The 23,091-nt window shown below is 43.1% G+C and overlaps 4 protein-coding genes across 8 annotated transcripts in view; 2 read left to right on the forward strand and 2 right to left on the reverse strand.

The window, feature by feature from the left end:
* Positions 1–1,052: 1,052 nt before the first annotated feature.
* LOC311113239 (beta-1,4-glucuronyltransferase 1-like) lies at positions 1,053–7,424 on the reverse strand. The gene is made up of 2 exons (XM_084156445.1): positions 5,995–7,424; positions 1,053–2,523 (listed from the first exon to the last, which is right to left on the reverse strand). The coding sequence occupies exons 1-2, from the start codon at positions 7,099–7,101 to the stop codon at positions 2,332–2,334; spliced, it is 1,299 nt and encodes a 432-aa protein (XP_084012571.1). The 5' UTR covers positions 7,102–7,424; the 3' UTR covers positions 1,053–2,331.
* A 1,956-nt stretch (positions 7,425–9,380) lies between these two features.
* On the reverse strand, positions 9,381–13,596 carry LOC311113108 (prefoldin subunit 2-like). The gene is made up of 4 exons (XM_084156248.1): positions 13,515–13,596; positions 12,641–12,729; positions 12,255–12,378; positions 9,381–10,095 (listed from the first exon to the last, which is right to left on the reverse strand). Exons 1-4 carry the CDS (start codon positions 13,590–13,592, stop codon positions 9,907–9,909), a joined length of 480 nt encoding a protein of 159 aa, XP_084012374.1. The 5' UTR covers positions 13,593–13,596; the 3' UTR covers positions 9,381–9,906.
* Positions 13,597–13,657: 61 nt separating this feature from the next.
* On the forward strand, positions 13,658–16,564 carry nit1 (nitrilase 1). 2 transcript variants are annotated; one of them, XM_084156247.1, is made up of 7 exons: positions 13,658–14,026; positions 14,334–14,567; positions 14,727–14,830; positions 14,917–15,053; positions 15,194–15,319; positions 15,649–15,920; positions 16,090–16,455. In XM_084156247.1, exons 1-6 carry the CDS (start codon positions 13,929–13,931, stop codon positions 15,916–15,918), a joined length of 969 nt encoding a protein of 322 aa, XP_084012373.1. In that variant the 5' UTR covers positions 13,658–13,928; the 3' UTR covers positions 15,919–15,920; positions 16,090–16,455. The 2 variants fall into 2 exon arrangements, with proteins under 2 accessions (XP_084012373.1, XP_084012372.1); XM_084156246.1 differs by having other exon boundaries at positions 13,672–14,026; positions 15,649–16,564.
* A 314-nt stretch (positions 16,565–16,878) lies between these two features.
* Positions 16,879–23,091, forward strand: part of LOC311113151 (H(+)/Cl(-) exchange transporter 3) — a 45,404-nt gene continuing 39,191 nt past the window's right edge. For 3 of the 4 annotated variants that reach the window (XM_084156321.1, XM_084156313.1, XM_084156316.1), the window contains exon 1: positions 16,879–16,986. The gene's annotated coding sequence lies outside the window, so the exon portion shown is untranslated. Of the gene's footprint in view, positions 16,992–23,091 lie in introns of all 4 variants that reach the window. The other variant, XM_084156318.1, reaches the window with a different exon arrangement.

Here is a 23,091-nt window from a genome sequence, read left to right on the forward strand (position 1 = left end):
TTAGCCTTGGACAAGCACACCTGATTATACTTGTCAACTAATCATCAATCCCTCGATGAGTTGAATCAGGTGTGTTTGAGCTACAACAAACATGTGTGCTGTTTGGGCTACTGGAGGACTGGAGTTATCTAAGGTGTAAACACCACACTAGACATACCCTGTATCTTTCTGAAAACGGTCTCAGGAAGATTTGATACACTATCAGATATGGTTTTAAATGGAATTCATGAATAAAAAATGGCCCTATTTTTTAAAGGGGGGTTTTCAACTCATTACATTTCTTAAAGGCCCGATGAAGCAGTTTTTATATCAATATCAAATAATTTCTGGGTAACAATGAACTAACTTACTGTAATAGATTTCCATTAAAATGGGCAAAAGTAGCTTTTTAGCAACAAAAACAATTCTCAAGCAATCCTTTTACTAAGACTGTCTGGGGGTGGTCTGAGTGGGAAGGGGGAAACTGAAATCAAGCTGTTATTGGCAGAGAGGTTTGGAACTTTGTTATTGGTCTATTAACCAATTTACCACATGGCAATGTCACCATAGAAAGTCAAAACTCCCACCCATGTAAACCTGCTGATTAGAAGGTCCTGTCTAGATTGTATTTTCAACCAGCAACTATCAGGAAATAACACATCACATATATAAAATAATAGGAAAAACAGAATTGATTGCACTGGGCCTTTAAATTGACAGCTGAATTCACCCCGAACCCGATACCCAACCCCTTTCACAGAAATATAAGATAAATGTAGAGATAAATATGTAGATTTCCTTCCTAATCATCTAAGAAGTGGATGGTTAGCATGAAAATCTACTGGATTGAAGTACTCAGGAACTTGATTTAGACTCAACAGAATAAGAACTGCAGTCCTACATGACAAGTCCTCTTAACATTGAGAACCTTTACTCCAGTGCCCTCTGCTGGTTTGTGTTGCTACTACACACAATAGCCAATTGAAATATTTTGATTGTTTTAAATAATTAACTTCCACCCCAAACAGGACATTTAATGAAAAGCAATTTAAGAATGAAGTTGTAGTTTTTTTGTGTGTATTTTAATAGGAATCCAAACAAAGCATTGATACTTACGTTTCGGACAACTTAAACCCTTCTCAGGTCATTCTCAGGTCAGGGAGAAAGCAATACATTTGAAAAATATCACACTAATACGTAAACTTTCAAAATGTAATTCAAATTTGACTCCCAAATAACTAAAAACAATATGAATTAGTGGTTGGAGTACAGGACTTATCTGTGCTACAGTAAGTCCTTCACAGGTCCAACAAGTCAGTCGCCATCTATGCAGAAAATTGTAATACTGTACCATATTTTCACAATGCAAAATATCCAGGATGAAGACTATGGCTAGGTCCCTATTGGCACCCCATTTGGGACGGCCACTAGGGCCTACATACTGTACGTGACCTGAAGAGCTGATCACCTTTAAGAAAACAACATAAAAGATGAACGGAGCAAAGTTCATAAAACTCTTTACACTTCAAATTATCGCAAACCATAAAAATCAAATCCTTTATAAATAAATGAGCATTTCAATTAAATAGATACTGTATGTGAGTAGTAGCGAAGAAAATGTATAATATCCATTGCTTTTACAGTCTCTCTAAACATTTATCAGTGTTTGTTAAACCTGCAGGTATTACATAACTAGCCTTTTCCAGTTAACACACTGGTAACAGTGTTAGACCCAGACCACTCTTGTCATTCTTTCCTGCTACATAGACTGCATCTCTCTATGGGAGTGTCAACCCAGCCCAGCTTGTATAGAACAAGGTCATATTTACAAAATATTCTGTCACAAATGCTCTGTAAGTAAAAAGTGTCTATGTTTTGTTCTCCTTGTGCTGGATGAAGGTCTCAAGAGGGCACTGGAAACCACTGGAAATGATAGGACCACCCTCACTGTAAATACATAGGTAACGATGATGATGATGATGATGATGATGATGAAAACCTAGTGGAGTCAGGTGTCTCTCTGGTGGTTGAACGACAGACAAATGAGCAGAAATTGAGGGAGCAGAGACTGGTTCATGTTTATGTTGTAGTGTAGTGAGTCATTTGTTGATTTCTTGCTGGACAGAAGTCTTGTGAACTTATAGGAGTGCTGAACTCCAAATCAACCTCTAGCGCCATACTTAGGGGAGAAGTGATCCAATGCTGTATCCCACTATAGGGCCAAACTGTACTATTCTGGCTTGGATATCCTCCCTAGCACAGTTCCAGCAACTATGGTGGATGCGTAACCAGGCCAACCCATAGTTTTGCCCTATAGTGTCAATCAGGCACCAGTGTTCTCACATTGTCTCCTCAGCAGCGTCGAGGGGAGGAGGGGTACTTGGTCTTCAGGCCCTCCTTGAAGCTGCGGAAGAGCAGGCGGTTCCTTCGGTTCTCCTCGTCCTTCCTGCTGTGGAACTCACCCTGAACTTTGAACCCTTTGTGCACCACAAAGGCAGAGTTCAGCACGGAGAACCTGTAGCCCGCCACATGGAGCTCACAGGCCTGGGGAGGGAAGAGGAGAAGAAGAGGGGGACAATGAGGTAAGGGGGGGGACAACATGAAATGGTGATAATTCAACTAAAAGTTAAGTATTTATATTATTTGTGTATAATGTAGAGTGCCTTCGGAAAGTATTCAGACCCCTTGACTTTTTCCACATTTTCTTAGGTTACAGCCTTATTCTAAAATGTATTAAATTATTTTCCCCCCCTCATCAATCTACACACAATTCCCCATAATGACAAAGCAAAAACAGGTTTTTAGAAATGTTTGCTAATTTATTAAAAATAAAAAACTGAAATATCACATTTACATACACATTTACAGTTGAAGTCGGAAGTTTACATACACTTAGGTTGGAGTCATTTAAACTTGTTTTTCAACCACTCCACACATTTCTTGCTAACAAACTAAAGTCGGTTAGGACATCTACTTCGTGCATGACACAAGTAATTTTTCCAACAATTGTTTACATACAGATTATTTCACTTATAATTCAATGTATCACAATTTCAGTGGGTCAGAAGTTTACATACACTACGTTGACTGTGCCTTTAAACAGCTTGGAAAATTCCAGAAAATTATGTCATGGCTTTAGAAGCTTCTGATAGGCTAATTGACATCATTTGAGTCAATTGTAAGTGTACTTGTGGATTTATTTCAAGGCCTATCTTCAAACTCAGTGCCTTTTTGCTTGACATCATGGGAAAATCAAAAGAAATCAGCTAAGACCTCAGAAAAAAATGTGTAGACCTCCACAAGTCTGGTTCATCCTTGGGAGCAATTTCCAAACGCCTGAAGGTACCACGTTCATCTGTACAAACAATAGTATGCAAGTATAAACACCATGGGACCACGCAGCCATCATACCGCTCAGGAAGGAGACACGTTCTGTCTCCTAGAGATGAACGTACTTTGGTGCGAAAAGTGCAAATCAATCCCAGAACAACAGCAAAGGACCTTGTGAAGATGCTGGAGGAAACAGGTACAAAGTATCTATATCCACAGTAAAGCGAGTCCTATATCGACATAACCTGAAAGGCCGCTCAGCAAGGAAGAAGCCACTGCTCCAAAACCGCCATAAAAAAGCCAGACTACGGTTTGCAACTGCACATGGGGACAAAGATCGTACTTTTTGGAAAATGTCCTCTGGTCTGATGAAACAAAAATAGAACTGTTTGGCCATAATGACCATCGTTATGTTTGGAGGAAAAAGGGAGTACTTGCAAGCCGAAGAACACCATCCCAACCGTGAAGCACGGGGGTGGCAGCATCATGCTGTGGGGGTGCTTTGCTGCAGGAGGGCCTGGTGCACTTCACAAAATAGATGGCATCATGAGGAAGGAAAATTATGTAGATATATTGAAGCAACATTTCAAGACAGTCAGGAAGTTAAAGCTTGGTCGCAAATGGGTCTTCCAAATGGACAATGACCCCAAGCATACTTCCAAAGTTGTGGCAAAATGGCTTAAGGACAACAAAGTCAAGGTATTGGAGTGGCCATCACAAAGCCCTGACCTCAATCCTATAGAGAATTTGTGGGCAGGAATGAAAAAGCGTGTGCGAGCAAGGAGGCCTACAAACCTGACTCAGTTACACCAGCTCTGTCAGGAGGAATGGGCCAAAATTCACCCAACTTATTGTGGGAAGCTTGTGGAAGGCTACCCGAAACGTTTGACCCAAATTAAACAATTTAAAGGCAATGCTACCAAATACTAATTGAGTGTATGTAAACTTCTGACCCACTGGGAATGTGATGAAAGAAAGAAAAGCTGAAATAAATCATTCTCTCTACTATTATTCTGACATTTCACGTTCTTAAAATAAAGTGGTGATCCTAACTGACCTAAGACATGGAAGTTTTACTAGGATTAAATGTCAGGAATTGTGAAAAACTGAGTTTAAATGTATTTGGCTAAGGTGTATGTAAACTTCCGACTTCAACTGTACATATACTCAGTACTTTGTTGAAGCACCTTGGGCAGCGATTACAGCCTCAAGTCTTCTTGAGTATGACGCTACAAGCTTAGCACACCTATATTTGGGGAGTTTCTCCCATTCTTCTCTGCAGATCCTCTCAAGCTCTGTCAGGTTGGATGGAGACCATTGCTGCACAGCTATTTTCAGGTCTCTCCAGAGATGTTCGATCGGGTTCAAGTCCGGGATCTGGCTGGGCCACTCAAGAACATTCAGTGCCTTGTCCCGAAGCCACTCCTGCGTTGTCTTGGCTGTGTGCTAGGGTCGTTGTCCTGTTGGAAGGTGAAACTTCGCCCCAGTCTGAGGTCCTGAGTGCTCTGGAGCAGGTTTTCATTAAGATCTCTGTACTTTACTCCGTTCATCTTTGCCTCAATCCTGACTAGTCTCACAGTCCCTGCCGCTGAAAAACATCCCCACAGCATGATGCTGACACCACCATGCTTCACCGTAGGGATGGTGGCAGGTTTCCTCCAGACGTGACGCTTGGCATTCAGGCCAAAGAGTTCAATCTTGGTTTCATCAGACCAGATCATCTTTTCTCATGGTCTGAGAGTCTTTAGGTGCCTTTTGTCAAACTCCAAGCGGGCTGTCATGTGCCTTTTACGGAGGAGTGGCTTCTGTCTGGCCACTCTACTATAAAGGCCTGATTGGTGGAGTGCTGCAGAGATAGTTATCCTTCGGGAAGGTTCTCCCATCTCCACACAGGAACTCTAGAGCTCTGTCAGAGTGACCATTGGGATCTTGGTCACCTCCCTGACCAAGGCCCTTCTCCCACGATTGCTCAGTTTGGACGGGCGGCCAGCTCTAGGAAGAATCCAAATTCTTCCATTTAAGAATGATGGAGGCCACTGTGTTTTTGGGAACTTTAAACGCTGCAGAATGTTTTTGCTACCCTTCCCCAGATCTGTGCCTCAACACAATCCAGTCTCGGAGCTCTACGAACAATTCCTTCGACCTCATGGCTTGGTTTTTGTTCTGACATGCAATGTCAACTGTGGGACCTTATATAGACAGGTGTGTGCCTTTCCAAATCATGTCCAATCAATTGAATGTACCACAGGTGGACTCCAATCAAGTTGTAGAAACATCTCAAGGACGATCAATGGAAACAGGATGCACCTGAGCTCAATTTCGAGACTCATAGCAAAGGGTCTGAATACTTATGTAAATACGGTATTTCTGTTTGTTTTTGTTAGCAAACATTTCTAAAAACCTGTTTTCGCTTTGTCATTATGGAGTATTGTGTGTAAATTGATGAGGATTTTTATATATTTAATCTATTTTAAAATGAGGCTATAACGTAACAAAATGTGGAAAAAGTCAATGGGTTTGAATACTTTCCGAAGGCACTGTATATTTTACTGCAGTGCAAGGTTTTCTGCAGGGTACTGTGTCAGTTGATGTAATGAAGCCCTAACTGTGTGCAACCATACACACACGTCTCCTCTCCACTGCACTCTAAGAGTACCCGGCTACCCATATCCATACAATACATACCTGGCTGATGCGGTTGAAGCCGTACTGCCTGAAGTTCTCGTCGTACAAGGGCACGGTGCGGGGCCCGATATAGAAGGGCTCCCAGGGGTCCACCCAGGATAACGTATAGGCCACGTCCAGGGGCCCCAAACCCTGGCGGTGTCTGTTCACCCACTGAGAGTAGTTTGTAGGGGCCTGGCACCGCGGGCACAGCTCCTCGTAGAAGGGCCTCACCTCGCCCACCTGGTACAGCTGCACCAGCTCCGACTTGGTGGCGGGCATCTTGCGTACGTGGCGGATCTCGAAGGCGGGCAGTACGAAGACCTCGTCCGTGGCGGGTTCACGTCTCATGACCAGCGCCAGGAACTGCTGGTGGAGGTCGGCACTGGGTGCCATGTCGATGTCGATGACCAGGATGTAGTTGGCTTCCGTGCCGCCACGGGCAACGTTCCGAAGGAGATTATTCGGGTAGGAGACGTTTCCTTTTCCACCGATGGCGTAGTTCTGGTATTTGTCTCGGTGCGTCTCGAGCCTGGCGAAAACAGCGGCACAGTCCTCAAGCCCGGTGAAATGCTCCCGGTCCTGCTCCGGGAAACTGGCCATCTGCCCAGAGTGGCACACCAAGTGGAAGTCCACCAAGGCCTGGATTTGAGGGCAGAAGATGCTGAGGGCGTAGACCAGGGCTGTGGCAAACTTGACATCTTGGCCGTGAGCGAATATGGCCACTGAGAGAGGGTTTTGCCACCTTTCCACTAAAGAATTCAGGTGATGCAAATTGTTGATGGATGTGTGCGTTGCTAAGGCCAAGAAGTGAGAGCTCGCATCCGCTCCTGGCTTCTGATTGGTAGAGAAATCGCTTTTGATCAAGTTCTTGTACACGCGGTATTGCCCGCTGGCATCAAAGATACCCCCTGTGGACAAAGAGTACCTGAGACGCTCTTTCCGTGAATTTATCTCCGGGTGGGCATTTTTCTTGCCAGAGCTCCCGAAAAGCTCTGAGTATCGGTAGCGCTGCTGCTTACCGTGCAGTTTCGATAGGAAGGAGAGGTAGATCATTTGTAAGAGTGCCACGAGCACCAGAGCGCCGAGCACCACTTTGAACACCGAACATTTCTTAGAGAAATGCATTCCCGACCATTACATGTACACCACATGCAACAAGTCAAAAATACTTGAGCAATATGCCCCAGGAAGGTATTAAATCTACCACTGCTTGCTAGTTAGCTAGCTACACGGCGCTAGCTAGCTAATTTGGCACTTTGGATACGTGGGGGGCTCGACTATCTCGTGTCGTTGACACCACGCATTTTAGATCGTGAAATCATTGTATGTACCTCCTTCATATCTGATGCTATACGGTTCTGTCAATCTCATAGCGTTTCAGCAACATCAACAACCCATTAGGGCATTTGGAGAAGGGGCGCCTGTGATGTTGTGGCGCATGTCTATGCGCTTTTCATATTACCACGAACCCTAGAATAGAAGGGCATGTCAAGTTTGACATAATGGACCATTTATTGTGTTCGCAGCAAACAGCTGCACGTTCAAATATGCTATGCGGCTAGCTAGCACTTTTATGAAAATGGTCTCTTGAATAACATAAACTGGTGCAGCTGTACCAGGTGGGCGAGTTGAGGCCCTTCTACGAGGAGCTGTGCCCGTAGTGCCAGGCCCCCACAAACTACTCTCAGTGGGTGAACAGACACCGCCAGGGTTTGGGGCCCCTGGACGTGGCCTATACGTTATTCACATTTACATACGTTATCCTGGGTGGACCCCTGGGAGCCCTTCTACATCGGGCCCCGCACCGTGCCCTTGTACGACGAGAACTTCAGGCAGTACGGTTTCAACCGCATTAGCCAGGTATGTAAAATACATTATTTTTAAAGCGCTAGTTTGCCATGCATTTGAGATAAGTTGTATTTTCGAGCAATGTGATGACTCAGAGGACGAGGTGGCCGAGTGGTTAAGGCGATGGACTGCTAATCCATTGTGCTCTGCACGCGTGGGTTCGAATCCCATCCTCGTCGACAATTATTTTCGCATCTCACGAATAGTAGTGGTGTAACGTAACTAGCTAGTTTGAACAGTACTTGAATGAACACTATCTGGCAAATTATCCTTCTCCGTGTTTGTAGAAAATGAAGACGATCTTGGTCAAAACCACCAGTGCCTTTGCCGCTTATGAAACTATTCTAACGTTACATTAAAACATATGTTGCGAATAAGTATAGCTAAACTATTTAACTAAATTGGGATAGATGTATGAATGACCGCTTATAGACACAGTACCAAGACCTGTGTAGTTCCATCACCTACCATGGACACAAAATCCAAACCTTATTCATTGCCCAAAGCCAAAGAAAGTTATGAACTATATATAGTGTGCTATTTTATGGGTACTGTATGAACCGGTATCTTGCATTAGAGACCTCGTTAACGTACCTCTCTAACAAGTACTGTATAGTTTACTTGCGCAGGGGGGTGGGATGGCATGCCATAGCTCTGTTCATGACAGCTGGTAGGTTCTCTGTTCTGAGACCAGTGTATCGGCAGATGTCTTCCAGGTATTTGCCCATGAAAGGGGCCCAACAGTAAGTAGTACGAGACTGCTGGCGGCCAGCTAAAGATGCCTGAAACAGTGACCACCAGCAAACTGTATGTATAATATATTACTTATATCTGTATATTATGCAAATACAGGCGAAAAGCAGCAGACATCAGAAAACATGTTTTGCATTGTTTTTTTTTTATATTCATAAACATTCACACAAAAAACTAATTTTCTCCACACAACTACATGGTGATAGATAATGTAGGCTAGGGCAGTGTGCTTCAGATAATTTGGGGGCACTTAAGACTATAGCACTGAATTTGCTCTGTCAGAGACTGGAAGTGTCTGAAATGGCACCCTGGGCAAAAGTAGTGCGCTATATAGGGAATAGACTGCCGTTTGGGACGTAAATTTTATGTTATCCATCTACAACAGATGCTCTGGGCACAGTGTTTTTTCCCTCAACACTTTAAGCTGCAATATGTAACTTTCTGGGCGACTGACCAAATTCACATATAAATGTGTGTTACAGATCTGTCATTATCGTTGAACGCAAGTCTAAGAAGCTGTAGATCTGTTCTATGTGCACTATTTCTCTGCTTCCTGTTCTTAAGTTTGATTTTTGTGTCTTTTACTTTAGGTTTTATACAACAGCATCCAACAGCTGGAAATACAATATTTTTGGTTATGGAAAAATATATTTCACAGCGGTTTAGATGGTACAATGATTCTCTACACTACACTTGCTTGTTTTGTCACAAACTGAAATTACGCGAACTACTATAATTTTTGTAATGAGGAAATGGCGGAGCCATTTCTGCATAGTGCACCTTTAAGAAAGATTGAAATGATACAGTGTGTTGTTTGGGAATTGTGTTTTCCCAATCAGATTGTCATTCCTTTTTCAAGCATTATTTTACAGCATGCCAGAGACAAACCTCTCAAATACAGAGCCACCAACAACAGGATCATAATGTACATTGAAATATGACTGACAATAGAGTATAAATAAACATCAAATCAATGTGACTAAGACAATATATGGTCATCAAGAAGGCATGTTGTCTTTTACAACAATCATCCAATAAGATTTTGATGAAACACTGTCTTGAGTAAAAGGCGAAAGGCTTGTAAGTAAACCAGAGTGTAAGTGAAATGTTGGCTAAGTTTTGTTGAACAATAGGTGAAAAGGGATCACTGATCTGAATTGAATGTTCTGGATAATCTGGCCATTGTGACATTGGTTTATTATATAATTTCCTTCATGCAAGACACACGTCAAACTCTGCCCTTGAAATGCCTTCCAGGATCTGTGCTGACTCGATGCTCGATGGCATTCTGCACAATTTCCTATCGTACTAAAGTCTCTACACACAAAGCTACGAAACTAGAACGCCGGCGCCGCCTTTAGAACGGCCCCCTTCGCCCGCATTGGAGGATGCTGCCGATTTGCCCTGTCCTTCCTCTCCTTCTCCCACCAATCGGATGTTGTATTTTTCCCGGTACTCCGTGAGCTCCCGACCTTTTATCTGCATCTGTGTGTTGAGGGACTCTACAATCTTTGATATCTGTAAGGAAAAGAGAGGGGATAGCAGAATGTTAATCATGATGCATGATCAGCAGTGATTTAGTTTTACAAGATAATATTGCAACAACCTATAGCCTTGGTAGTTATGTACACTACCGGTCAAAAGTATTAGAACACCTACTCATTCAACGTTTTTTCTTTATTTTTTACTATTTTCTACATTGTAACTACATCAAAACTATTAAAAAACACATATGGAATCATGTAGTAACCAAAAAAGTGTTAAACAAATTTTATATTTGAGATTCTTCAAATAGCCACCCTTTGCCTTGATGACAGCTTTGCACACTCTTGGCATTCTCTCAACCAGCTTCATGAGGTAGTCACCTGGAATGCATTTCAATTAACAGGTGTGCCTTCTTAAAAGTTAATTTGTGGAATTTCTTTCCTTCTTAATGTGTTTGAGCCAATCAGTTGTGTTGTGACAAGGTATACAGAAGATAGCCCTATTTGGTAAAATACCAAATCCATATTATGGCAAGAACAGCTCAAATAAGCAAAGAGAAACGACAGTCCATCATTACTTTAAGACATGAAGGTCAGTCAATACGGAACATTTCAAGAACTTTGAACGTTTCTTCAAGTGCAGTCGCAAAAACCATCAAGCGCTATGATGAAACTGGCTCTCATGAGGACCGCCACAGAAATGGAGGACCTGTGAGTTACCTCTGCTGCAGAGGATAAGTTAATTAGAGTTACCAGCCTCAGAAATTGCAGCCCAAATAAATGCTTCACAGAGTTCAAGTAACAGACACATCTCAACATCAACTGTTCAGAGGAGACTGTGTGAATCAGGCCTTCATGGTCGAATTGCTGCAAAGAAACCACTACTAAAGGACACCAATAAGAAGAAGAGACTTGCTTGGGCCAGGAAACACGAGCAATGGACTTTAGACCGGTGGAAATGTGTCCTTTGGTCTGGAGTCCAAATTTGAGATTTTTGGTTCTAACCGCTGTGTCTTTGTGAGACGTGATGTGTGTGAACAGATGATCTCTGCATGTGTATTTCCCACCTTAAAGCATGGAGGAGGTGGTGTTATGGTGTGGGGGTGCTTTGCTGGTGACACTGTCTGTGATTTATTTAGAATTCAAGGCACACGTAACCAGCATGGCTACCACAGCATTCTGCAGCGATACGCCATCCCATCTGGTTTGGGCTTAGTGGAACTATCAATGACCCAACACACCTCCAGGCTGTGTAAGGGCTATTTTACCAAGACGGAGAGTGATGGAGTGCTGCATCAGATGACCTGGCCTCCACAATCCCCCGACCTCAACCAAATTGAGATGGTTTGGGATGAGTCAGACCGCAGAGTGAAGGAAAAGCAGCCAACAAGTGCTCAGCATATGTGGGAACTCCTTCAAGACTGTTGGAAAAGCATTACAGGTGAAGCTGGTTGAGAGAATGCCAAGAGTGTGCAAAGCTGTCATCAAGGCCAAGGGTGGCTACTTTGAAGAATCTTAAATATAAAATATATTTTGATTTGTTTAACACTTTTTTGGTTACTACATGATTCCATATGTGATATTTCATAGTTTTGATGTCTTCACTATTATTCTACAATGTAGAAAATAGTAAAAAGAAAGAAAAACCCTTGAATGAGTAGGTGTTCTAAAACTTTTGACCGGTAGTGTATGTTAAAGAGAAGACGCACCATAATTAACGTCGGTCGTGTGCAGTAGATTATGTGCTGGGTGTCGACGAACGGTAGTGATTTAACATGTAGAATCGTCAGGAAATAAAAATGAAATAATGGCCGGCATTCTTGTCTGAGGCGATAGGACGGCCACCTACTGTTTTAAAGTACACTCGGCCGTCAGTTGCTCTAGTGCGTTTCCTCTATTAAAAACACTCCCAAGCGATTTGACCCTCTTGGGAACGTTATGTGGCTAGTGTGTTTGTACTGTTGTTTAGCTGGAGTGCTTTGGACCCAGAAGGTTAGAGGTTTGCTTCCCCAGTTGGACTATGCCCATAGGCCACCACATCATGTACATATTATGTACATATTGACAGTTGATATATTAATGGTATCTTACCATCAATCTTATTTTAGACAGCCCTTTTTACAACAGCAGTCGTTACAAAGTGCTTTACAGCAACCTCGGATTATACCCCAAAGAGCAAGCAAAGCAGCTTACCTGTTCTTTATTGCTTCCCAGAGCTGGTAAGACTTCCTTAACCGTCCTCTCTACTAGCACCCCGCCCACCAGTCGGAAGCACTTCCTGGTTGGGTCCACATCTTTTAGGGTCTCGATGACTAGGCTAAGAAAAAAGAGGGAAGTTGTGAGAGGAATGTAATATTAAGACATGAAGCTCCTCCCCTCTGACCTTTTCCTCCAATGCGTTTTGAGAGGGAGGCGAGGAGAGGAAATTAGGAATCCAGGGAAGACTTGATTCACCCCCTAGTGTCCGAACATCTCATCTTTAACACCTTACAGACTGAACAATGATTACTCCTCTCTGTGGCCAAGTCCACAGTTAAGTCCACTGAGGTGAACAGTGAGTGAAATAGTACTGTAGTTACCTGTGCTCGTTGATCTCCATCTCCAGCTCTGCAGCCTTGGAGGCCATGCTGCGCTGCTCTGAGCGCATCCTCTGGAATGCAGCCACAACCTTTTGAACACACCAAATACATCACATTCACTCATTATAATATGTGCCATTTAACAAACCCTTTTATACAAAGTGACTTAAATCTGGTGACCTGCGGAAGGCCTGCGTGGGCAACAAGTTTAGTCAGTGTCAAAGCTCTCTTACAGTAGTGCATGCATACATTTTCGTATCCGGGTCCCTAGTGGGAATCAAACCCATGATCCTAGCGTTGCAAGCGCCATGCTCTACCAACTCAGGCAGCCACAATACACACAGATTTCTGAACTTACATTAGACTGAACAAAGTTGCAAAAAGCCTCGTTATATAGGCCTACCTGGAAAAGGAAATATCATTAGACCATTTATTGATTAGCTATAAGTAAATACAATAGTCGTTTATTTGTGATTTGTCAAACTGGCTGTATTACTAATGCGGTTGTGTTTGCCACTGGTTGGCAAGGGAGAGCGACGCACTAGTAGCACGAACAACAGTACTGAATACTGTACTGATAGAAACCTAGTCAGGCTGATAGATTGCAGTTAGCTAAGATTATTATAAACTCAATGAGGTTATGTTGTGAATACGACTGATACCAGACTTGGCCTCTTAATCATAAAATATCAGTTTTGAGGAACACACTAGTAAGAAGCAGACGATGGTAAGGGAGCGAGCTAGATAGCTAGCTAGCTAGATGCGTGACTGGCAAGTCCGGGTTTGTATCTCAAAGTCCGCAACTATTAAAAAGCATTTGCTAACAAAACATGAATTTTCTGACACTGAAGGATTTAAAGGAGAGTGAGGATACCTGCTCGGCCGATGGCCCTGATTGTTTACCCCCGGTATTGTTGCTGGGTTTGCTAACCGTGCTGCTGTTGGCTGCCATCTTGGAAGGGTGTCGCTAGTGGAGTGGGCTGAGGGCCCAAAACGTACCATCTTCAGCTGTCTCGTGTGATTGCCTGTTAGGAAAACCGTAATCAACACAACACACGAACAATGTCGTACTAGCTAGTCTCGTAGTCGTGTAATTTGGCGCCGCAAACACAACGCATGCAGTACAGTAGGTAGTTACATTGTTGATGTTTTCATACATTACTGACTGGATTTTGCATTAACTTGAAATTAAAACAGAGTCCAAAGTACAGCACAAGCAAAGAAGAGACTTCTCTGGTGTTGCTCAGTCGGGTACAGACACCTTTGGTTTGACACTTGCGTCAAGCCAATGCTCGTGGTGAGGTGCAGTTTGAGAAGAACTCCGGTGAAACATTTACTGGACTGTCATTCGTCTTGGGGCTCGAACTACATTGGGGTGCATCACAGGTAATTACACGGTCAATCTTTTAACTGACAACTGAAAGTTGTTTACAATGCATGCATCTGTTACCATAGCCCAAGATCCCTTTTGAATTGGTAATTCTAAGATGAAACTACTTCATGCCTCTGTTTTCATTCAATAATTCATTTTCTGTCAAGGTTTACAGTACTAGTGTCACTGACTTGTAAATGTAGGTCAATTAGTAATGTTCAGCTATTATAACTAGTCACAGATTTTTGACCCCTTGTTACACTAACATTAACCCTTTACATGCTTGACGTCATCTAAACTCAAGTGTGTCTTTCTTTCCAGGATGTCATCATCGCCTCATCCAGTGGCAGCGGTGTGCCAGGTGACCGCAACCCCTGACAAGGAGGCCAACTTCACCGCCTGCAAGCGATTGGTGCAGGCGGCAAAAGAGGGTGGAGCCAGCATGGTTTTCCTACCTGAGGGGTTTGACTACATCGGCTCTAGTCGAGAGGAGACCCTGAATATGTCTGAGAGGCTAACGGGAGACGTGATCTCACGCTACACCCTGCTGGCCAAGTGAGTACTACTAGTACTAGCCACAGAGTGTGGTTGTCTATTCTATTCATTTCTATTACATCCTAGTCTAATAATAATTCTGGAATGGGGAGACTTCATCGCACTTGTTTTGTTATTGATTAGTGCTTTTGCAGTTAATCCTCATCTGTCCTTTCTTAGGAAGCTGAGCGTGTGGCTCTCTCTTGGAGGGTTTCATGAGAGAGGGCATGACTGGGAGATGGACAGGCGAATCTACAACAGCCACATCATCATCAATGAAAAGGGTATTAACATACAAACACACACACACACTCATACACACACACACACACAAATACTGAAGTGCTGACACTTTCTCTTAACCCTACAGGTGATATAGTGTCCGTATACAGGAAGTCCCACTTGTTTGATGTGGAGATGCCAGGAAGAGGTGTGTCCTTAAAAGAGAGTGCCTTCACCATACCTGGATCCAGCCTCATTCCTCCAGTCCAAACTCCCATTGGCAAGGTCATTATATGATTCCACCAATCCAGCTCTCATTGAATTGTTATTGCAACTAACCTCCATCTTTTTACACCAGATTCTATGATCTACCACCCCAGCATTCTGATTATTCACCAGCGTTCTGTCACTGTATTGTGTTCCAGGTGGGACTGGGTATCTGTTATGACCTGAGGTTCCCTGAGCTGTCATTGAGTCTGCTGCGACAGGGGGCGGAGATTCTGACCTACCCGTCAGCGTTCACTGTGGCCACAGGAGCTGCCCATTGGGAGGTGGGATAAATTGTTGCAGAAACACACATCTTCCTCTGTGTTGTACTATAATTTATACTAGCTACTATTTCTAGCACTGCTATTTCTATGTTTTAATACAAGTTATAACAGTGTTGTTCAAACCTGGTCCTGGGGACCCACGGGGTATGCAGGCTTTTGTTCCAGTCCAGTACTTACACGCCTGATTCAAATCATAAACTTCATTAGTTGATTCAGGGTCCTTAGTACTGGGCTAGAACAAAAGCCTGCAACCCCTGTGGATTCTACTCTTCAGGACCAGTGTTGAAGAATGTGGACCAATAGAAAACATGCTGCTCTTCTAACCACAGGTGTTGCTTCGAGCCAGAGCCATTGAGACCCAGTGCTTTGTCCTTGCCGCGGCCCAAGTGGGCAGTCACCACGAGAAACGTTCATCGTACGGCCATGCCCTGGCTGTGGACCCCTGGGGGGTGGTGATGGGGGACTGTGGAGGGGAGAACACAGGCATGGCTCTGGTGGAGATCGACTTGGAGAAGCTCAGGGACACACAAAGAAACATGCCTGTGCAGCAACATCGCAGAGACACCAGCTTCTACTACAGCTTGGGTGGAAAGGACTGAGAGTCAAAGTTTGTGTCCCAATTCTCCACACTTTTTCTTGGAAGTGTGCACTTGTGCACTCCCCCACATAGATTTAACAGCATAGGATTGATGTAAGCATGTGGCTATTACACCAATCCAATCATTTTTAATCCATGTGGGTAAATGCACATTTCAGGGAAAAGGGTGGAGAATTGGGACGTAGGCATGTTCCGGAAAAAACACTGGAAGAGCAGATTTACCATGTTACTGATGTCAATGTTGCTATGCTGTATACAACTAGTAGATGGTGCTATTAGTATGAGGCTTCTACACTGTTTTTTTTTTAATACCACAATCAGTAGTAATTTATTATCGATGCTGTATCTAATTTTTTTAGACTGTGATCGACTTTCTGGCTTTTTGATAAGAGAAACTAGATTTTCTAGCCACAATCCAATGTTAGCCATGACCAAGCCCAGGAGGACCAGAAGATATTCCTCTCTAACCAAATGCATGGGGGTTTCCAATAAAGCACTGTATGTGTGTGTTACGCTGGATTAAATGAGGACATGGATGAAATAATATCTGTTTAATAATACCTTTATTATGTAGGGCAAAAATCATTTGCTGCAAGAAATGTGGCATATGATCTTGTTTGACATCAAATATATAACGTTGCACTCTGACTATTCCCAATCCAATGTACTTGATGAAAAATAATAAGAATGGGTTGAAGTGGGCGATCAAGAAACCGGAAGTTAACGTCACTGATACAGGGTTTTGACCCCCACTAGACAGCACAGCCACAAAGTCGTACAAATTCATGAAAACAAACATTTACCTTTGGTCTTAATTTAACGTTAGGGTTAGTTATAAGGTTAGCAGTGTGGTTAAGGTTAGGTTTAAAATCAAATGTCCTAAGAAGCGAAATTGTAGAAATGGGCGGGGTTTATTACTTTATTGTATGTGATAACTAGTGACGACCCACAGGAACGGGACAGAAAAAAACATGGGGAGAATGTGAAATATATTTTAGTAAAAACTCTTCAGTTTCTACTCAAGAAAAGGATGATTCGATCTGTCCCGGGTGGAATAGGGATTGAAAAGGTAAGGTATGTTGCTGGTGCACACCGCGGTGTGATGAGGTTATATTTTACACTCCATCGTAACTACCCGTAGGCAATTTTAACTGAATACAGGTTGCTCATCTCTCCATGTATTATGCAGTAAATCATTTTCACCACATATTCAGCATATGATGCATTTATAGATACATTTGACAAGTCAGTTATGCATATAATAAGAAATCGCGTTGTCAATTTCACCCTGCCAAATGGTGGAGTTACATCAAAATCGAATCAGGCCCCCCAACTGATGTTATAAAGGAGCGCTCGAGCCCCTGCCAGTCGTATCTTGTTGACTACCTTGGTAGTTAGCTAGCAAAATTCGAGTAGGTTTTTATATCATACTACAAGACAGTTATTCACAGATAAATCGTACTTATTTGTGGTTCTAACTAGCTGGCTGTATCTTTTATGTTAAATTTAGGATGATGTCATTGTAAACTATAACAAACATTCGTTGTATCATCCAGAAACCCTACTGAACTAGCTACAAAAAAAAATCATAGCACCCCCATGGCATGATACATCAGAAAGGCGCGTGATGACAGATACTGTAGTTGCAGTGGAACTTTGCATTTTCATGCTTATTTAGTGGCAAGGTAGCTTACACAGTAAAACGGAGATACATAGTTTGTATTGCATGAAGATCTTATGGCATAAATCTATATGGCGGTATTGCATAGTGGTATTTATTTTTCCTTCCATACATACACCCATATATAGTCCTATGTATCACGTGATTATTACCATACCATAACTAAATTAATGGAGCTGTGTTTTACATACTGCGAAGTATGATGCTAGGGTGAGTATGGGGCATATGTTGGCCTCTGCATGTGAGCAACAGGAAAGAACCTCGGGCCTCACCCACAATTACTTTGGGTGAACATTTGCGTTTTTAGGAAAGTCGATGTCTTTCTCTAGTTTCTGCTCATATTCATTTGCCCCATGCAGCTACAGGTAACTGCCAAAATAAAGGAAACACCAACATAAAGCGTCTTAATGGGGCATAGGGCCACCATGAGCCAGAACAGCTTCAATGCACTTTGGCATAGATTCTACAAGTGTCTGGAACAATTGGAGGGATGCGACACCATTCTTCCACAATAAATTCCATCATTTGGTGATTTGTTGGTGGTGGAAAACGCTGTCTCAGGCGCCGCTCCAGAATCTCCCGTAAGTGTTCAATTGGTGACTGAGACGGCCATGGCATATGGTTTACATCGTTTTAATGCTCATCAAACCATTCCGTGACCACTAGTGCCCTGTGGATGGGGGCATTGTCATCCTACGGGAGCATAGCCATGGTAGCCAAAATAATGGCCTGCCCAGCATTTTTATACATGACCCTTAGCATGATGGGATGTTCATTGCTTAATTAACTCAGGAACCACACTTGTCTTTTCACCAGTGCTGTATGATTAAGTTAGCCTGAGTCCTTCTGGAGCTCTTGTCCAGAGCATCGGTTGGCGTCCACAGTGCTTGAAGTGGACAGAAATAGGTGCCTGCTGGTACTCTTTATATTATTTAGGTGCAGGGCGGCATTCATAGTATTTAAGATACTATATTCACGTCCATTTTCGGTGTTCCATCTATGACAGTGCTGACATGTTATTGAAGAATCATCAGTTTTGTACTCTCACTTCTACAGTGTCACAACACAAGTTCCTGCCCCGTTGCTTATAGATGGTCTGGTATATTTCTACATCTTTTTTGCTGGATCAGCTCTCAAAGTAAGCACTTCCTCTTTTTCTTCAGATGTACCAGGCCTTCCTTTTGAACGTTCTGCTTGGGGAATGGGGATAGACAACACTGTTTGAGGAGGGTGCTTCACCATTATGGTCTGATTCCTAAAATACGCAGCATAATGCAAGCTTAGAGAGCTTGGAAAACGTTTTTGTTTTAGGTTTCTCACAACTTGCAATTGAACAGTATTGCATTATAAGGCTATACCCTCGATTATTACAGTAGGTAGGTTTGGGGATGATCAACGTAATAGGTGCTATTAGTAGGGGAGGGATAAATAAGCATTGAAAAATAGTAGTATAGAAAAATTGCTTTTATTTTGTTTGGAGGTGTGTCAAGTCAACCTGTAGTGTTGGCAGTGGGGACTATGCCTTACAGGAGGTGTGATCATATCACTGAGAGATGGGCAAAACGCTGAGTCATATCCCAGCAACAGTCTCCCCTGGCAACACGTTGCTCCTTGACTACTGACAGAAGAGGCCTGCTTTCTCTCCTACTCTATAAGTTGTGGAACTAACCTGGCTCGTTTTGTACCTCAGATAGATGATGATAATAATGCTGTTTTGCCACTCAAACACATCTGTTCTACAAACCTCTCACTCCTCATACACATTCTCTCAAATGTCAGAGTGAAAATTGATAGGGATCATGTATCCATTGTAGCAGGGTTGGGGGCAATTCCATTTAAATTACAGTCAATTCAGGATGAACACTGAAATTCCAATTCTCTTCAATACTTTCAATAAATCTTATTTTATTGGAATTTGGTTTACTTTCTGAATTGACTGGAATTAAAATGGAATTGACCCCAACACTGCATTTTAGTAGCTGTTTTATAAAGTCATCGTCCTGTCAAGTTTAACCTAATGCTGTATTTGTTCTGATATGAGATCAAAAACTTAGCCTTAGTGTGTGGTAAGCAACTTCATGTACCTGACATCTGTTGGATTGAAGTGTATAAAGATACTTAGCCTATTTATGATAGATAATTTCATACCCTTTTGGTTTGCCACATCAGGCTGGTTCTGAGACTCCCCTGGGAGTGTTCATTTCACTATTGACTCTTATTGGGCTGTTCTAAAATATAAACTTTCCCTCTGTCTATAATGAAGCCTGAAGGTTGTTTAAATTGACCAAAATGTTCACGACTTTACCTCAACCTTGTGAAAAGGTGAGAGGAACAAACATACACCTCTCCAGACTGGGTGGGAACAGACAGTTCCATGTGGAAATGTAACAACATTTAAATTATATGTCAAAAATATATGTCCTTCAAATAGCCTACCATTTCTTTGTACCACAATTCAGGGAATACAAAATTCCAATTGCCATTTTTGTTAAATTTTGACACGGAACGACCTAGTCATTGTAGGTTTTTGTCTTATTGAGACTCCAGCTGAGTGTGTTCACAGCTTGGTGGGCACTGGGCCTAGCAAGTTCATGACCGCAGGACCTGGTGGCTTGGTGGGCACTGGGCCTAGCAAGTTCATGACCGCAGGACCCGGTGGCTTGGTGGGCACTGGGCCTAGCAAGTTCATGACCGCAGGACCCGGTGGCTTAGTGAGCACTGGGCCTAGCAAGTTCATGACCACAGGACCCGGTGGCTTGGTGGGCACTGGGCCTAGCAAGTTCATGACCGCAGGACCCGGTGGCTTGGTGGGCACTGGGCCTAGCAAGTTCATGACCGCAGGACCCGGTGGCTTGGTGAGCACTGGGCCTAGCAAGTTCATGACCGCAGGACCCGGTGGCTTGGTGAGCACTGGGCCTAGCAAGTTCATGACCGCAGGACCCGGTGGCTTGGTGAGCACTGGGCCTAGCAAGTTCATGACCGCAGGACCCGGTGGCTTGGTGGGCACTGGGCCTAGCAAGTTCATGACCGCAGGACCCGGTGGCTTGGTGAGCACTGGGCCTAGCAAGTTCATGACCGCAGGACCCGGTGGCGCAAGTTCATGACCGCAGGACCCGGTGGCTTGGTGGGCACTGGGCCTAGCAAGTTCATGACCGCAGGACCCGGTGGCTTGGTGAGCTCGCAGGACCCGGTGGCTTGGTGAGCACTGGGCCTAGCAAGTTCATGACCGCAGGACCCGGTGGCTTGGTGAGCACTGGGCCTAGCAAGTTCATGACCGCAGGACCCGGTGGCTTGGTGAGCACTGGGCCTAGCAAGTTCATGACCGCAGGACCCGGTGGCTTGGTGGGCACTGGGCCTAGCAAGTTCATGACCGCAGGACCCGGTGGCTTGGTGAGCACTGGGCCTAGCAAGTTCATGACCGCAGGACCCGGTGGCTTGGTGGGCACTGGGCCTAGCAAGTTCATGACCGCAGGACCCGGTGGCTTGGTGGGCACTGGGCCTAGCAAGTTCATGACCGCAGGACCCGGTGGTTTGGTGGGCACTGGGCCTAGCAAGTTCATGACCACAGGACCCGGTGGCTTGGTGAGCACTGGGCCTAGCAAGTTCATGACCGCAGGACCCGGTGGCTTGGTGAGCACTGGGCCTAGCAAGTTCATGACCGCAGGACCCGGTGGCTTGGTGAGCACTGGGCCTAGCAAGCTCGTGACTACAGGAACAAGTGCCAAGATGAAAAAGACTCACACTTTTTAACCAAGAAGTAGAGCCCTCTTGGACTTGTTGGCATTCCTTCTAAAAACAAACATAATTTAATTTCCTGCTTTGATTTGATACAGCTCAAATTGATTTCTTAATTCAAGGTGAGAGGAGTGTTGTTAGCCTAGTGGTCCAGTCTGTTGGTGTATTAGCATGACAACAATAGAAAAGAGTAGGTTACTGTATATAACGTTTTGGGACCAGGCTAGTGAAATGTAGGCTCTGGTGCGTTTTCTCCATAGACACCTATGAGAAAATGTTGATGTAACAAGATGTGTGTCTGTCTCACATAGTAGTGTTCACAGAGCTGTGTCTGCAATGATTTATACTTGAATGAAACATAAGCTGTAGTGACATGTCCTTTTGCTTTTTCTGTTAAATGTTGATGAGTGTAAATGATCTGGATTAGGCCTAGAAGGAGGACTTCTGACTCTATTTCTTCCTGTCATAATGAGCTTGTGACTTGCATCTGTATATAGCCAAGTTATCGTTACTCATTGTGTATTTATTACTTTAAAAAAAACATTTCTATTATTTCTCTCTCTGCATTGTTGGGAAGGGCCCGTAAGTAAGCATTTCACTGTTAGTCTACACCTGTTGTTTACGAAGCATGTGACAAATACTATTTTATTTTCATTTCTGTTTAAAGAGAGAAGATACTAGACTATCTAATCTCCCCAAAAGAGTCAGTGACACCACTGCCAGCCTAAAATAAGTGATCAGAACAGTGAATCCAATATCCCTCACGCTCTCTGGCTGTTAGTTGGTGACTGGTCTACAGATTTCCTTTTCTCTCTCATCTTATTCAACTGTTACCATGCACCTGCAAAAAAGATAGCTCAGGTGTGCGAGTGCCTTTTTGAATTTTGACTCGTCTATAGATGAAATCAATTGCTGCCTGCCTTTTGATTTCATACGGTTCACTTTAGGATGAATTTAGTTCATTGCCCTGGGTCTGGTTGGGATGATGATACACTACACAGTTATATATGAAGTTAGTCTATGTGATTTAAACATTGTTAGCTCAACCTGCTTCCATTTCAACTCATAGGCCTAGCTTGTTTTACCACATGGGAAAAAGATCACGTCTTGCTACTTAAGACCAGAAACCATTGTTAGAATCATTAACCTGCTTATTCACAGTCATATAGGCTAGCTAGTAGGTAGTGGAAAAAGATCACATCTTGCTGCATAAGACCAGAAACCATTGTTAGAAGAATCATTAACCTGCGTATTCAGTCAGCTAGTAGCTATCCTATCTTTGATGATCTAGCTAAGATGTTGGTGTATCAGCCCTTCCTCTCAGGTTCTCATCACATACGCTGCTGCTATTTTTTTATTTTTAGGGGGTAGATCAGCTTTAATATTGCAGATAGATTATAACTTCCATCAATGTAATTGTCTGCATCACTTCCAATCCCCCATATGTATTTTTTCTTAGTTTTTTCTCGCATATATATATATATATATATATATATATATATATATATATATATATATATATATATATATATATATATATATATATATATATATATATACATACACATACATATCCTTTAAAAATATATATATTTCCCTTTATTACTTTCCAACCCCACCATCCCTTCCCTAATTGGAGTAAACTAGTGAACAACAATGCTTAGGCCTCTACTTCATGCTTATACATACTATATACATTTTATGGACACAGTCACTAATTATATTTTGTTTGTTTTTACTCCTGAACTTCCTCCGATC

The sequence above is a fragment of the Coregonus lavaretus genome (assembly GCF_964263955.1).
Source record: "Coregonus lavaretus genome assembly, chromosome: 39".
Taxonomy (NCBI): Eukaryota; Metazoa; Chordata; class Actinopteri; order Salmoniformes; family Salmonidae; genus Coregonus; species Coregonus lavaretus.

Coding starts and splice junctions, on each gene's coding strand:
- LOC311113239 (XM_084156445.1), bottom strand. CDS start 7,101: ATGCATTTCTCTAAGAAATGTTCGGTGTTCAAAGTGGTGCTCGGCGCT. Junction 2,524..5,994: donor GCTTCAACCGCATCAGCCAG/GTATGTATTGTA, acceptor TTCCCTCCCCAG/GCCTGTGAGCTCCATGTGGC.
- LOC311113108 (XM_084156248.1), bottom strand. CDS start 13,592: ATGGCAGCCAACAGCAGCACGGTTAGCAAACCCAGCAACAATACCGGG. Junction 12,730..13,514: donor CAGGGCCATCGGCCGAGCAG/GTATCCTCACTC, acceptor TGTGTTCAAAAG/GTTGTGGCTGCATTCCAGAG. Junction 12,379..12,640: donor ATGGAGATCAACGAGCACAG/GTAACTACAGTA, acceptor CTTTTTTCTTAG/CCTAGTCATCGAGACCCTAA.
- nit1 (XM_084156247.1), top strand. CDS start 13,929: ATGCTCGTGGTGAGGTGCAGTTTGAGAAGAACTCCGGTGAAACATTTA. Junction 14,568..14,726: donor CGCTACACCCTGCTGGCCAA/GTGAGTACTACT, acceptor GTCCTTTCTTAG/GAAGCTGAGCGTGTGGCTCT. Junction 15,054..15,193: donor TCCAAACTCCCATTGGCAAG/GTCATTATATGA, acceptor ATTGTGTTCCAG/GTGGGACTGGGTATCTGTTA.